The sequence below is a fragment of the Cydia splendana genome, chromosome 8, assembly GCF_910591565.1.
Source record: "Cydia splendana chromosome 8, ilCydSple1.2, whole genome shotgun sequence".
In the NCBI taxonomy this organism is placed as follows: domain Eukaryota; kingdom Metazoa; phylum Arthropoda; class Insecta; order Lepidoptera; family Tortricidae; genus Cydia; species Cydia splendana.
In genome coordinates, this window is record NC_085967.1 from 15,695,717 (window position 1) to 15,712,330 (window position 16,614).

At 35.8% G+C, this 16,614-nt stretch overlaps 1 protein-coding gene across 5 annotated transcripts in view; it reads left to right on the top strand.

The window, feature by feature from the left end:
* LOC134793147 (glycine receptor subunit alpha-2-like) overlaps positions 1-16,614 on the top strand; it is a 31,096-nt gene that overhangs the window by 12,783 nt on the left and 1,699 nt on the right. For 2 of the 5 annotated variants that reach the window (XM_063764726.1, XM_063764723.1), the window contains exons 2-8: positions 8,070-8,137; positions 12,217-12,284; positions 12,836-13,065; positions 14,042-14,124; positions 14,666-14,824; positions 15,961-16,159; positions 16,388-16,598. In XM_063764726.1, coding sequence (XP_063620796.1) covers positions 8,070-8,137; positions 12,217-12,284; positions 12,836-13,065; positions 14,042-14,124; positions 14,666-14,824; positions 15,961-16,159; positions 16,388-16,598 — 1,018 coding nt within the window. The remainder of the gene's footprint in view (positions 1-8,069; positions 8,138-12,216; positions 12,285-12,835; positions 13,066-14,041; positions 14,125-14,665; positions 14,825-15,960; positions 16,160-16,387; positions 16,599-16,614) is intronic. The other 3 variants (XM_063764725.1, XM_063764724.1, XM_063764727.1) reach the window with 3 other exon arrangements.

Consider the following 16,614-nt stretch of genomic DNA (forward strand, 5'->3'; position numbering starts at 1 on the left):
GTCCGGACAAGCCTATCGAGCTGAATTTGAGACTATTTCAGCGACTCTTTGGTACGATTTAAAGTAACAACAGGTTAATAGGTTGCCAAAACATGTTATCTAAGTGTCCTCTTCATGATTGTTCAATTGAGCAGCTGCGGAATAAATGTGGTGAATTTTTATTTTTACATAAAAACTATTTTTCACCCCACGTTTTGGAATCCCTTCAATTTCTGATGCAAGCGAAATGACGGAGACAGTTAGAAGAATAAGCTAAAAACCAAAGCCTAACGGACATTCATGGCGTTGATCCATCGCTAGAGCGGATCGATAGAAACGCTCCATGATAGTTATATTATATTAGATGTCAAAGTCAGAGTTGTCGTAAGGTCGTAAGTAACATGCCATATTCTCTAAAAGGCCACCATGCACAGATCCTAAACTTTTTTTTTAACGAAAAGAAATGCTTAGACTTTGTCCAGATGTTTCGCTATACGAATCATGTGTAATTGCTGTTTACATAGTACGATTTTTTTGTGTGATATTGTCTTGTTCGCAAACCGCAAATTTTCTTGTAGTATTTGTCAGCAGTCGTTATTGTTACGACGAGAACGTTACTCGAGAGGATTGGGTAAATTTCGTCCAAACCATATGCTTTACGTCGAGCTCCTAGGACGAAATGTGTACCTTATTAAAGCACAAATTAATTTTGAAATAAAAATATAATACCAAAAAAAACGGCTAAGTAAAGTTGTCCCCATAATTAACGATACGGTCTTTACCTTCAATAGTAGGTACTTTACATTTAAGATCTTGTTATTGTCATTTTGAAATATTCATGAAAAAACTCTGCTATTTTTTTAACTCACGAATATGAAAAATGTAGTATCCGGCTAAGATATAGCACAGCCTACATTTTCCAAAAGTGTAGGCTGTGCTATACCCTTTTATAATAAGTTCAATTAAAATTACTGCAGCTGAATTCAGGACCACACTTTACATCATTTGTGGCTTTCTGCAACGTGCAACTTAAACAAACACATGCTTAAAATGAGAGAATAATCGAATCCACACGAACAATATAATAAAACTGTTATAGTAGTGTATAATTAAGTCTTCATGACTACCTAGACTCCTTAACTCAAAAAATATTTTTAATTTAAGATTAGTAGTTAAGTTTGTAAATATGCATGCTTTTTATGAAATAAACAGATTTAATTACTTTTTTACATGTACTGGTATATATAAAAATATGTCTACATACGAATACCTTCTTATAACACAAGGCTGCCTTACTTAGGCACCTATTATTTTAAAATGCATCATAATTAGTCACGAAATGTTACAAGAACATTTCCTTTTCCGCGTTTAACTACAGGGATATTAATCAGACTAGTTTCTGAATCATATTTATTTAATAGGCACCTAGTGCAATAAAATAATCGTTTTCTGCTGTGCACCTGTAAATTCTTAATTATATACTTAAACATGTGATTTTTAATGGCTACATATTTTCATTGAACACATCTCACGATTAATTGAGCATCGAAGAATTTACCAATACCCGTAATAAGTAGGTAAAGCCTGACCAGTCATATATGATCACGCCCAATATTGCGGAATTACATTGGAACTAATTTTTTCATACTAAACAGAACTGTCACTACATACATGAGAATAATAGCGCCTAGACAATAATCATTTATTTCTGGTCGGGCTTTATATTAACAGCTCTCGCACTGCTCTTGAATTTTAGTTAGATAAGAACAAGTCCTTTCAAGTAAATACCTATCTTAGCCGGGATCGATATGACTTGCAAAAATTAGTTTTCTACCTAGAAATAAATAGAAGAGTCAATGAAATAAATGGTAAAATGTTTATAGCTTTATTACATGCGGAGTTCCATGCATATTTGCGGCTTATTCTTACTACGGTAAATGTGTTCTTGTGTACCTAATCTGTCATTTTTTTTCTTTATTAAGTTATTAGAAGGCTTGTAACATTTACTTTCACTAAAACAATAGCAAGGGTGAGAAAAGGAGCCCTAAAGTTACAAGTGCAAGCGATGACCTATAACGATAAACAATATACAATTTCCGTCATCCTTCATTGTGACACGTTTTAGTTTGTAGCCGCCTTCGTGTGCTCAAACATGCAATATTTCATTACCAGTCGGTCGTGTAATTAATATACCTACTTCATGTGCAGTCGAGTTCAAGAAAGTGCTGTTTTATTCATGTGAAGAAAATCAAGAACAATAAAATTAAGACGGCGCGTTTTAAAAACACTGCCATAGTTTTACTTAGTAACTCAAAACCGAAACATATTCATTCATTATCAAATCTGACCCCAGCCATAGAGAAAAAAATAGGTACATAGAGTGCTATCTCCATACATCAGTTTAAGTACCAAAACGACTATTATTTTCGTAGTCGACATCTAGCATCGAGTAGCAGAATTATCAGTACTGCTACTTGACAATAGATGTTCCAACGACCGAAAAGTCTAATGCTCAACAATTTTCAGCTAATATTATAACCAGATTAACCGGAACTCTATTTTCAACTCCTTCTGCTTTTAATTTTAGTTGCAAATTGTTCTTCAATACAATTTTCGTGAGTCACGACACTAGCATTCTACACTAGAACTAGAATTCTAGTATCAAGTAGCGGTACTGATAATTCCGCTACTCGATGCTAGATGTCGACTGCGAAATTAATAATCGCTTTGGTATCAATACTGATTTATGGAGTGAGCACTCTATTCTTACTATATTTCTCTATGCCCCGGCTAAATGATTGGCCACTGTACGTAGGCTAAATGCAACACGAATATTTGGACAAACAAGGGATATATAGTTGGGGCATTCCAAAAAAAGCCTATTTTGTTGGGGACCTGACGTATGTGGCAGCTACCTTAATAATCTGCATTTTTTATATACCGTTTAAATAATTATAAAACGTTATTAGCGGCTTCTTACCTTTATCAGAAGTGTATATAAAATTGCATCACGTACCCGACATTTTTATAGAATGCCCTAGTTTAAACCCCAACTATTAAGAAAATGTGGTACCCAACACTTTTGTTTCTTCTACACTAACATAAAAACCATTAGCTATGTCAACTGTAAACAAACTATACAAGAATAATAGATAACAATGTATCAGGAAATACCTACGCACCTAAACTGTCTCTGGCAGCGCAGAGGGCCTACCGCGAACCACGTTCGACGCGTTGCCTCTCTGTCGCACTTGTAATTTCGTACGTAAGTGTGACAGGGAGGCAACACGTCGAACGTGGTTCGCGGTAGGCCTTCAGCTTAGTGGCCCTAATCCACGCAAATGCCAAGTCAATTCTTCGCCTTCCCATAATTGTATTAGTGGAATCTTCTTATGCATTATCTGTTACATAAATAAATTTCATTGTAAACTTCACGTAGGTAAACATATGTTAGTTTGTCGGCGCAGTTTGGTGCATTATTGAAGTAGCTTGTCTGTCAGTCTGCTGGTGCTACTTATTGTAATGAATTTTAAATTATTATTGCCTAGACGTTTATTCTTCTGTTTTTAGTATACATTGCACATATTGCTCACTTTCATGTATTTTAACTACATTGACAAGGTATTATAAAACTTGCAAGGTAATTTTACAACTTTTATATCCTTTCCACTCAGATACTCGAGCTCTTTTGATCCTAAATACGAGAAAAAAAGTTGGGGGCACTTTTTTATACATTTTTTGTTGATGTAATAAAACAACACAATCAAAGAAGGTTGTATTATATTGAATCCTAACCAAAAACTCGGGACATTGAACATGTCGCCCTGCTTAACAAAACCGGCCAAGTGCGAGTCGGACTCGCGTTCCAAGGGTTCCGTATATTACACAATTTTTAACAATCAGTGCCGGATTAAGATATTTTGATGCCCTAAGCATTTCTAGGTGCCCCCTCTCCCTAGGGTCATCAAGATTACATTGATTTTTTGGTAAATTGAGAGAAGTTCATTGCCGCATTACAGCTGAGAATGGAAATCAGTCACATCATGTTATCACGAAAATTGACAGTGCCGCAGCAGTAATGTTGCAACAGAGTACCTAATGCTGTTGCAGTCGCCACCCGAATGTCACCTTTATCATAGCTTAGAAAGTAATAGAAACGCGAGCGAAGCGAGCGCGGAAATTTTTCGATATAAAAACGCAATATGATAGACAGTTGTACATTTTTACTTTTAGTATGGAAATCAGTCACATCATTTTATCACGGAAGTTTACAGTACTGCAGCAGTAACGTTGCAACAGAGTAATGTTGCTGCAGTCGCCACCCGAATGTCACCTTTATCATACCTTATAAAGTTATTGAAAACGCGAGCGAAGCGAGCGCGAAAATTTTTCGATATAAAAACGCAATTTTAGTTTTAGTCCCAACCAGGCGCGAATCCAGGATTTCATACAGAGAAGGGATGGGACAGTTTTCTATCAGCCTAGCTTCGCATAGGGCTCGATATTTAAGGGAGCGAGGTTGTTTTCATGCATAAAATATGCAAGAAAGCAGAGAGCTTGGAATTGAATTGGCGAAGTGTGAGAAAGGCAGTAGGCCCAGCTGCGAAAGAGGAAAGCTTGGATTTGGATCCACGCCCAAATGTAATTAAGGCAGAAGATCAACTTTGCCGTAAGGCAGAAGGCCTCGCATAAGACCTAACGCCGAACCGCAAAAGAATGGGTTGAAATCGAATCTATGCATGTAATCACGACTCTTCTACTGCTACCGATTGTTTCCCAAAGAATTACGCGCCATTATTTTTGCAAATTAACTTTTGGACAGCTAAAAAAATCGTGTGGTAAAAACGATGTGTCTGTCCCTAATTTTAAAATTTGTTCACCTTTTTCAACCTGGCATTTTGGTGCCCCCCCTGAACGTGGTGCCGTAAGCACGTGCTTGTTTTGCTTATTGGTTACAAAGTCTTTATTAATTCAACCATTAAAGTCGACGAGTACAAAAAACTTTGAGCTAGCTCTCAATTTAACATATTTTTTTAAACATTATTTTTAATTTGACCTTACAATTACTCGTAAGTAGGTAAGACCGTTATATATTTAAAATGATTATCTTATCAGAAAATTATCACCAATTACTCTAAGAAAACTACTACTCTAAGTAATCCGGCACTGTTAACAATGTATTTTTTATGTGAAACGTGAGTGAAATCTCTTTAAAAAATCCGTAGGGGTCGGATCAAAAACTGTAATTAAGTCCGACTCACGCTTGACTGTACATTTCTAATAGGTTTTCCTGTCATCTATAGGTATAGACCTATTTCATGTATTTTTTAAAAAATTGAAGACTTAGTAGTTTCGGAGATAAGGGGGGGGAATGGTCATTTTTTGTCTATTTTCTTGAATAACTTCTAAACTGTTTATTCGAAAATTATAAAAAAAATATATTTGAGATCCTTACAATAAGCTCTTTCATTTGATATGTAACATGATATAGTTTGAAAAATTAAATTTTTTCATTTTTTCATTTACCCCCCAAAAGTGGCCCCCATGTTTAAAATTCATTTGTTTACGTTACATGTCCGTATTTGGGTCACAAACTTACATATGTGTACCAAATTTCAACTTGATTGGTCCAGTAGTTCCGGAAAAAATCGGCTGTGACAGACGGACAGACAGACAGACAGACAGACAGACGCACGAGTGATCCTATAAGGGTTCCGTTTTTTCCTTTTGAGGTACGGAACCCTAAAAATACAATTGAATGTGAGTACCATCTACCTACTATTAACTTTTACTAGTCTTTCCAATTCGATTTATTCCTAATTTGTTTTATTAGTGTTTCTAAGAGTATTTATTGGATTTTTTTGGATTTATCAGTCTCTTTTCCTATAAACACGTAGAATGTCAGCGAGACAAGACTAACGCTAAGAAGTCATACTTTAATCTATTTAACTTCTGTCTGTGTGATAACAAAATGTCTACACAATTAAGATTGATAAAAGCAAATAAGGATTAAGTAATTTATTTACGTTTAAGTATAACTACATGATTTATATTATAAAATTATATTAATATAGATACCTAGTAAATACAATATATATACAGTGGTACTACTAAACGATATTAATAACTAGCTTAAATCTAAAATAGGCCCTTGAGGCATTGTACCAAGGATGCTGGCGGCTGGATGCTTTTAATTAGTAAATATGATACAAAGAATATCAAACTTATGAAAAAATGTAAGATTGACTACAAATTTATAAATATATGTAACAATAGGCCACCATAGGTCAAGATCACAGTATTTGCATGCTAATTAAAAAAGGTTCATTTTAAAATTGGTCCTGTAACGGAGAATCGTTTAGTGACTCATCATAAATGGGCTCATAAAATTGTCAAATTCTGACCAAAAAAATATCGACTACAAAATAAATGTTGTCGATATTTTTTGGTCAGATTTAGACAATTTTTTGGATTTTTTTAATATTCTAAGGAATAAAAAACACTATCTATTTACCAATGTGTTATCGAAATCTGACGAAAAAGAAAAAACGACAACAAAATAAAAATCGGCCCAAATGAATAGGGTCAGGTAGGGTAAATATAAGACACAGGTAAAAATAAGACAAAGTTTTTATAGTAGTATACCCTATAATGGACACGGAACCAGTAATGGGACAAAAAAACACAATTCCTCTAAAATAAGTAATAAAAGTAGTTTATAAACACTGGATATATTTTTATCATAAATAAGAGTCCTAGAGCTGATTATGTTTGAATTTTTATTAAATTCGGTTATTTTTTAAGAAATGTGCGTCAACCCAAAAGTTGTCGTGCCACTGAAAAAAAATATCACTAAAAATTCTTAACAACTTCGCTAAGAGAGGTGAGTTAATTTATTAAATTTTAATTAATGAATACTTGATGAAAACTAGAATGTGTTTTGTTAATTGCATTTACCATGAGATAAGGTATACAACACACTATGTTGTGACTCCACAGATGTAATAAAATAGTGGTATTTGGCCCAATCCCATTATAGGAGCTGTAAAACTGCATACCTCCTATGATGGGACAATTGACATAATGATGCTTGCCATGCCATAATTTCATGTTTTAAACAATACAGAAGTAAAATGTAGTTACGAAATATGTCAACTAGGAGGTATTCTCGGACTTAGGATAAATTAATATCGTTTTTCCAAACTTTTATTTAACTTGCCTTGTTAGTTAGTGTGGGTCAAATCTTGGTAGCTGAATTTGACCCACTTTTCGATTTCCGATTCAGTTGAAATTTTGTGTAAGTACGTAATTAAGTATGCAAATCGGATGATAATGCAACATTATGATAACATGGACTTGATCTGATGATGGAGACAGGAGGTGGCCATGGGAACTTTATCGCAATAAACCCTAACTAATTGTGTTTGGGTATATTAGAATTGTCTCGATGAATCTAATACAATAATAATTGGCTGTGGAAAGAAAAATACATTCAGCGATAAAAGCTTATACCAAAAATTGATTTTTTTGCCATAACTTATTCCCCATTTCAATATTTTATACTTACTGATAGAGCAATGTCCATTATAGGGGGCCCATTACTGGATCCACGTCCATTACCGGGGGCCCATTACTGGAGCTTTGGTGTCCATGACTGGAGAAAAAAAGCATAGTTTTAATTTGTTAATTATGTGGAAACTCATTGCAGTATCTTTGATACAACACGCCTAAAACATGAAAGGCGGATAGGACTTTCATCTTTTAACACGCTAAGCGGAAGACCATTTACATGTACAAGGGAAATATCATAAATACTCCAAATTTCCTCTTAAATGTCCCATGACTGGTGCTGTTACTATAATACTCATTTTTTTTTTACTTATTTTAATTACTATATACCATTTAAAAAAAGCCATGTGTGTAGACTTCTTTTTAAATAGGGTTACAATGTGTTCGAGTGTTAAATGCTTTGTCTTTCATTTCATTTATTGCAGTCCTAGTTTTCCCGTGTCTTATTTTTACCCGTGTCTTATATTTACCCCACCTGACCCTATATGATCTGAACCCTAATCAGTGAACCTTGTTTCCAGCCAGATCCTGTACCTGGAGCAGCAAACGTACGACATACCTTCAGACTATAACAGAAACATTCCACCTGGTGAGTTCCTACACTTTTGTTTATATTTATGCATACATCGGATTCTAGGGAGCAAAATTTAATGACAGGAAGGGCTTTACGTCGTGTAAAATGAAAATAATAGTACATTATTGTCGAGGCTCGGAAGTAGCTACTTGCAGGCTGAGGATTCGTTTTAAACGGACGACCTTGGGAGTCCGTTTAATTGAATCCGAAGCCAGCAAGTAGCCTTCCAGCCGAGTCATATATAGTGCTTTTCTCAAAAATGGTGCAAGAAATATAAATATCATAGAAATATTTTACAAAAGCAACTTTCTTACGTATATATTTTCACAGAAAAAAGTAGAAACAATTGAAAAAATTAGCTTTGCCGCCTTTTTATTTTTTTAATAAAAAAATAGAAGTGTATTTTTCTGCCGAAAATACGCCAACCTATTTGAGACAGCTAAATAGTCGCGGTACTAATCATCTGTTTGGCTGTTTAATGGGCCTGTGCCTTCATTTGATATGGCCATTTCAACTTTTAAAAAGTTTGGAACTCGACAAATAATGGAATTTGTATGCAACATTGCAGTCCCAAAATCGAGACTGCAATGTTTTTAACTTTTTAATTTTTGACTGACCATAAACTACGCGCTTCGCAACCTATTTTTTAAACGGCAAAGTCGACTTTGCCGTCCATTTTTGAGAAAATTGCTATACCCTGTCGCGGTTCATGTTCACATATATGTATGTTGCCTTGTATGCTTATATAGGTAATGTTGTACATGATTGACATGATTAAATGATGATTTAAATAAGGTCCTATATCGATAAACCCAATTATCAATGCTTTTCCCATATAACTAGTGATCGCTCCAGGTTTTCTTTGTAAAATTAATACATAAATTTCTTGAAAGTATTAAAAACGATTCAAAATAATAGATTCATTCTCTACTCCTTTTTTTTAAATAATAGTTATTTGAAACTTAGTACTTATAACAGTTATAACCTAGCGGTCAATTTAAATTAGTTTTTTGTATAATTTGTCTTCGTTTCCAAAATAATACAAAAAATATACCTACACACTTACAAACATTAATAATTAATTTTATCGATATAAAAACTCCCTACCTGTCATTAAATTTTGTTCCTACAATCCGTTGTCTTTTTATATGACACGCATATCTAAATCACATTCACATTCATTAAAAATGATCAACAAGCATGTTTAAAACACCAGACGGTGTATCTAAGTATATTGATATTTTCATACAGCTCATAAAAATGTCTTCTCTGTCATTAATTTTCATGGTTTTTATGGTTCACGAGCGAAGTCATTCACCTGGGTGGGTAAAAATTTAGATATATATACTTACCTACACGTACATTACCTACACATACAGTTTGGTATTTTTTTTGTTAAATGATCAAAACAAAATAATTCATACCCATTTAAAGTAATTTTGACCATTTGGCCCACAACGTGTTCGTACTACTTGTATTACTTACCTACCAACTTAAACCCATAAACCCGTGATCTCTATAGGTAATTATTTGCATAGTCAGCATCAAATAAATAGTGACAGCCAAAGTAGCTAAACATATCGTAATACACTTCAGTTACAATAGAAAAACCGGCCAAGTGCGAGTCGGACTCGCGCACGAAGGGTTCCGTACCATTACGCAAAAAAACGGCAAAAAAATCACATTTGTTGTATGGGAGCGCCACTTAAATAATATATTTATTATATCCTGGGTTTAGTATTTGTTGTTATAGCGGCAACATAAATACATCATCTGTGAAAATTTCAACTGTCTAGTTATCACGGTTCATGAGTTACACCCTGGTGACAGACAGACGTACGGACAGCGGAGTCTTAGTAATAGGGTCCCGTTTTTACCTTTTGGGTACGGAACCCTAAAAGACGGATGCGTACGAGATATGTATTTGGCCACTTTGACCGGCACTATCTATTCTGTATTCTGTTTGTACTTACCGGTTTTTAACCATGTTCTTGGACTATAACAGAGAGTGTTCCCTATGTCTAAAAATAGTCCATTATTAATTTTCAATGGTATATTTTTAGTCGGTAGGCTAGACATCGCGCCTAACGATGGCTGTGATCCATCCACTTAAGCCCGGATCCGGATATTATTCGGCGGATTCAGCGCACCTCGTTTTTAGCTTATCATTCATTAACTTCGTTCGTTAACTCGAATCGACATATTTTTTATTTATTAAACTACACGTTATATTGCTTCGTCGCTGTAATAATGATGACGTATCCTTGGTCAAGCAGATCTTGTCAGTAGAAAAAGGCGGCAAGTTTGAAAAATGTAGGGGCGAAGGGATATCGTCTCATAGAAAATTTGAATTTCGCGCCTTTTTCTACTGACAAGATTTGCTTGACCATCTATACATGTATATTTCGCAATTCTGCACCAGGCTTATTTCATTGAAGAATATATGTAGGTATAGTATGTTCAGATAATACGTGCGTTTTATCGCCTGCATTTAATAGGACAAATACCTATTTACACACTGTGTAAATGATAAATGATCTAAATATGTTTCTTTTTCTTACACATCTGTAATTAGGTATAAATTCTGACCTCTGGTTTAACTAGGTACTTACCTTTTTTAAAAATATAAGCCAAAATACATTAGTCTGTGCAAAGACTTCCCCCAAACCCTCCACAGCTACCGGTCATGCATTGCCTTCATGCAACGGATAAAATACTTTTTACCCATATAGTAGGTATCGTGATATGACAAAAACAGATATATTTTCCTTTCATGCAGTGTCATACTTAAGCATTTCATTACTAAAACCTGAATCTTAATTTTAAATTCAAGGTTTTCTTGATCAATGGCCCCGTAACACGTTCAGTAGTAAAAGTTTTGGTTGTTTATTAAAGTTCCGCCGCGTGTCTGCGGCACTGACGTAGTCATTTTGGCGGAATTGAACTTTAAGTATTGATTTAACAGTCGTGATGCCGGTTAGAGCTTGAAAGTTATGGATCAGGTCACTAAATACTACAAAGGGTTTTGAAAATTATTAGATGTTTTCTCTTTAAAAAAAATTATTTGACTTAGAAATTGAAAATTAATCTTTAAAACTTGTACGTACTTAACTAAATACGTTGTATGTAGGTATACCTACGTCCTTGTTGTCGTTGTCTTACGAGTCTAAGTACCTATACTCGTAGGTAAATTTAGGTTCTTCGTGAAATTTTCCAGAAATAAGTAGGTAACCACTCAAACAAAAAGTTTCCAAGGTTCCGATGGCGTTATATTACTGTAGGTACTATTTGTATTTTGTATAAATATGTGTGGTAAATAGCACCCCATCGTCGGTATCGTTATATTATAATTGTGATATCTGCAAATGGTTGGTTGATTGACTTACGAGACAAATATAGACAATCGGTGCATCCCGATTATATATAGGTAGCGGCAAGGCAACACTTTCATCCGAGCCTCTGCGCTATTCGCTGAACATCGTATTGTATAAATAAACCTTAGAGACATATATTTGCACTCCCCTATAGCTAAACACCACGACGTTATATTTAAGTGTCATTATCATAGTTGTGCGATTTACAGTCAAATGTCCAAGAAAATTTCACCAGAATAAAACAAAAGACGGAAAGGGCATATTTTTTTATCACCGGCCAGCGCGCGCGATGGTTACGCCATGCAGATTTACTATAATATAGACGGTCAAGCAAATCTTGTCAGTAGAAAAAGGCGCGAAATTCAAATATTCTATGAGACGATATCCCTTCGCGCCTACATTTTTCAAATTTGCCGCCTTTTTCTACTGACAAGATCTGCTTGACCAAGTATATATTACACTGTGGCTAATAATATAGACAGACATTAGCAGTTCCAGCGATCGCTTAGCCCGTGTCTATTTCGTTCCTGATACTTATTAATACACAAACATGAAATGAATTGATTTTACAATTGTTTTATTTTGAATCAATCATAAGCACGTGTAAACGTCTACAACTGTTAGGGAAGTAGGTGGAAAAATAATTATACGCCAACAAAAACTAACCTAACCTATACCTACATGTACGTGTTATTGTTAATATTCTTGTTTTGTTTTCAGGAAAGAACACAACCGTGTTCATAGGGCTCAATGTCAACCGTGTTTCGGGAGTGGATGAGAATAAGGAGGTAAATATTATGTCGCCTTATTTTAATTGAAAAGAGAAGGCTTACCCGACTTACTTCCTCCTAGAATATAGGTGCTTTACCAGTCCGCCGGACGATATCGGCCTATCAGTGGTTCAGAGCTGTCAAATTTTTGTTCTAACTGACAGGCCGATATCGTCCGGCGGCCTGTTAGTCAGTGGTCGGTTTTATGTAGACCGCCACAGACATCAACTGACGCGCGCGGCTAGAGCTCATCGTCTTCGAATAAATATTTTAAAGCTCTGTTTAGTTCAATTTAAATCTGTACAAAGTATTATTATTATTACCATAGGAAGCATTCCACGAGCTGTCCCGTACAAACGCATTTTATTTCGTGTTTATAATTTTTTTTCGACGTTTAGGTAAAGCCGATGAATATTCTTCTGGGCATATTTTTGACCATTTGTCACAGAAAAAGAAACTCTAATACTAAACTTCTACCTGCATGTCTTCATAACATTCGAGTTTGTACTGCTCCATATGAATGCTCCATAGTTTTCTTCTCCCTAATGATATTAATTCGAAAATATAAGTTTCTATTTCCCAAGGAGATAACACTGGACGTGTTCCTACAAGTTTCCTGGAAGGACCCCCGGCTAAAGGTGGGCCTGGAGTCCATCGACCTGCCCTGGGAGTTCCGCCAGCTGATCTGGACGCCGGACCTGTACATCTGGCAGCTGCAGACCATGAGGATCCTCTCCGTGCTGCAGGAGATGGCCTCGCTCAGGCTTTATAAGAATAGCACCGTCTCAGTCAGTATTGGGTTCGTCCATTGACATTATTATTTAATTTTACATACTCAATAGGTTTGTATTTTAAACAGACTTTAACAAATAAATAAATAAGCTGTACCTAATATTACTATCTACCTCTACAAGTCTACAACTACATTTATATTTAAATTAAATTTTTACAGTTTTAGAAATACGTTGAAAATTCATGGCATTTAAGAAAGAGATGTCAACAACACAAATTTCCTTGAATCCCAAAAATACGAGTATTTAAATAACTCTAATAACGACGATGAAAATAAGAATGTAGGTAATCAAATAATATTTATATCTGCCCAACATGTTTCTTTATTCAATGTCGAGGATATCTCCAATATTTATATGCAATCTTTATTTAAAAAGTTGCTATACAGGTTGGCTAAAAAATTACTGCATTCCCGTTGCCAGGGAGGTTTTGGGATTATACTGAGCAACTTTTACTATGGGACCAACCCCGATGTCGCGAAAAATATATTTGGCTGTTTTATACATTTTGGTTGGTCCATTTTCTATTAATTCTATGGGAGGGTAATTTTTTATTCGCGATTTCGGGGTAGGTCCCATAGTAAAAGTTGCTCAGTATAATCCCAAAACCTCCCTGGCAACGGGAATGCAGTTATTTTTTAGCCACCCTGTATAGTAATAATATGAAAAACAAAGTAATAAACATGAAGCAGACTGTATACATTTATTAGTTTTATTTTTATTTGATCTTGATTCGAGCAAGGAATGCGTTATTTTTATGTTGTTACATAAATCTAGCTATTGTAATGGCGTAGACAACTTTGAATTTACGACCTGACCGAAAAAATTAAAAGTTTTATGCTACAATCTGTTTGATGACACGACACGACACGACACGACACGACACGACACACACACACGACACAACACACGAGACGACACGACACGAGTTGTGTGATTGAGATTTGATTTGTGTGAAAATAAAATGTTTTCAATTTATTTTAGCGCGACGATAACAATAAAATGCGAGATGGACTTCGTGTTATACCCTTTAGACGTGCAAACCTGCAACATTGATTTTAGTAGCTGTAAGTATAATTAAATAGTAACTTTTATCATTATTGAGAATTCGTATATCATCAAATGCTACTGTTTCTTATCTTATGTGCCTACTGTTAGAACTTCAAAAAAAATTTCTCTGCGCTAGCTGCGGATGTAAGATAACCGGCCTGCTCATAATTATTTATTTATTTATTTATCTTTATGTTATGTGACTTTCTTGATCGCTTAAGAAATGAGCTATGCGTGACACGTTTCATCTTTTTATACCTATACTCTACCTATTTTCTCTCCTTTGAAGAGTTTTGGTGAAATATACCTACTTGTTCATTACTTGCTGTTATCAAAGTATACTTACGTACGTGTAAAAGTTTATTAACTAAATTTTGCGTGCATGTCTTTTTGAAATATTTGTGTAGGTATTTATCTGTATATGTCATAAAACCCGTTTTCTTAAATAGTGACTAAAACGTGCAGATTTAAGTGTATTGTGGGTACAATACAGTGTCACTTAGGTCTATATAATTTCTAAACATACCGTTAGTGATCAATGACCTAAACTGTTTTCAGACAAATACACATCGGAGTACGTCAGATTTGAATGGCGGGAAGTGCCTCCGTGGCTGGGGTGGCGGCTGGCCGGCGGGCAGCGCAACCAGTTCCGCCTCCCCAAATACGTAGTCAGCTTCACTACGGACAAAAGTAAACGTATTGCCCAATATGGTGAAGGTAAATGTATATTTATTGCTTTGCGCTTAAGTTTGCGCCTCATAAATCACTAATCATGTACGTATACAATTTAGAACCGAGTGATAAACAATTTTGACATTTAATCCTATTTGACTATAATTAGGGACAGAGTTCAGTCCTTTGTTAACTGGGTTCCGCTGTTTCGTGAATACAAATTAAGTAATCTTAACTCTAAACGCCGTTCTTTGCCTAGTAATTTAAGTTACTGTCAAAACTGTTTCGCTCGGTCGAACTCTACTAATTCTATACTGCTACGCGCTGTCGCTTGCCGCTGGCATGACGCAAGAACGCTGGGTTCGGATGAACCACTGTATTACAATTATTTTGTCAACAACGATATATAATTTTCTGTAAACTTGCATATTCGCTATGTCACCGTCATCCGTGCCTAGCAGATGATACCAACCTTTCTGTTCTTTGTGTTGGGTTATGTGTTGTTAGTCTGTTACTCTTCTAATACCTATATGTTTTCATAATCATAGTGTGTGATTGTAAAGCTTGGTGGTTAGTTTGTCTGTATCATGTCGTTAACAATACTGATGTTTTACTGTGTCCCGTCCTAGTGTATAAATGTTGAGCTGTGTTTTTTATTGGTGAAACTCTTAGATAATAAGTTCAAGAAATTAAAATCGTAGTAAGCTTATTGTTTTCAATTAAAATGTTACGTTGAGTATGTGTTATGTTGAGTAGTATTGAGAATTAGAATTAATATTTAATCTGCTAGTTACAGTAATGTCGGGTAAAATACAGAACATAAGTCTGCACATGTATCTAAGGTCACTAGTAGGTAGATAAATGTTACTTTAACCGTTTATTCGAACCACTCGTGATAGCAACGTAGTAGTAAAAGTCCACCAGAATTAGATCAGAGAGAAGTTTGTAGCAATTTGAAAAACTAAGAAAATTTGCGCCTCATTTGCAACAGTAGGTTTAGTCGAAAAGTAAAGCATTGGAATCATATTTTATGGAACAGACCTCTTTGCACAAAAAAATTGTCTTGTCTGCTCTTATTCTATCACATTACTATGACTTTTTCTCTGTAAATGTGTAGGTAAGTAGCTCGTATTTTCTTTTTGTGTCCAGACTTGGAACCTACCTATTTGTTATGCCTCTAGGCGAGCATTCGGCAGCGCGGCTTCAGATGACGCTGTCTCGCGAGCTGCGGGGGTATCTCCTGGAGAGCTATCTGCCCTCGTCGCTGTTCGTCATCATTTCGTGGGGCAGCTTCTGTGTCATCCCCGAGATCGTGCCCGGCCGCATGGTGCTGCTTGTGACCACCCTGTTGTCGCTCGTCACCATGTTCGACACAGTCAGGTAAGGGCTCAACTTTCAACGGTAATTATCTCTTAGAGAGCTGGCTGCTGTACCTAGTTGTTGGCCGTCATCATCTCCTTAGGCAGCTTCCTTTCTTCCATAATTATAAGTGTAAGACATAACTTGAAGAGCCTGTAAAAAAGAAACCAGGCAGCCTTGACGCCGCCGCGTTGTAATGTCATAAAGTTCGTATTGTAACGTTATTGATTGTTCATTCTCAATTTACAGTACAAACTCTCCCGACGCGCTCGAGCTGAAGTGTATAGAGGTGTGGCTGATCTCGTGCACGATATTCGTGTTCCTGGCGTTGCTCGAGTACTTCGTGGTGCTCTTCGGCATTCGCTACGACAAGAGTTGGTGTCGCCGCCGAGCGGACATGCGCCGCGCCGCCTCCGCCGCGCAACTAGCTCCACCCCCTCTACACGTCAACCATTCTCAGGTACAGGCCAATACTA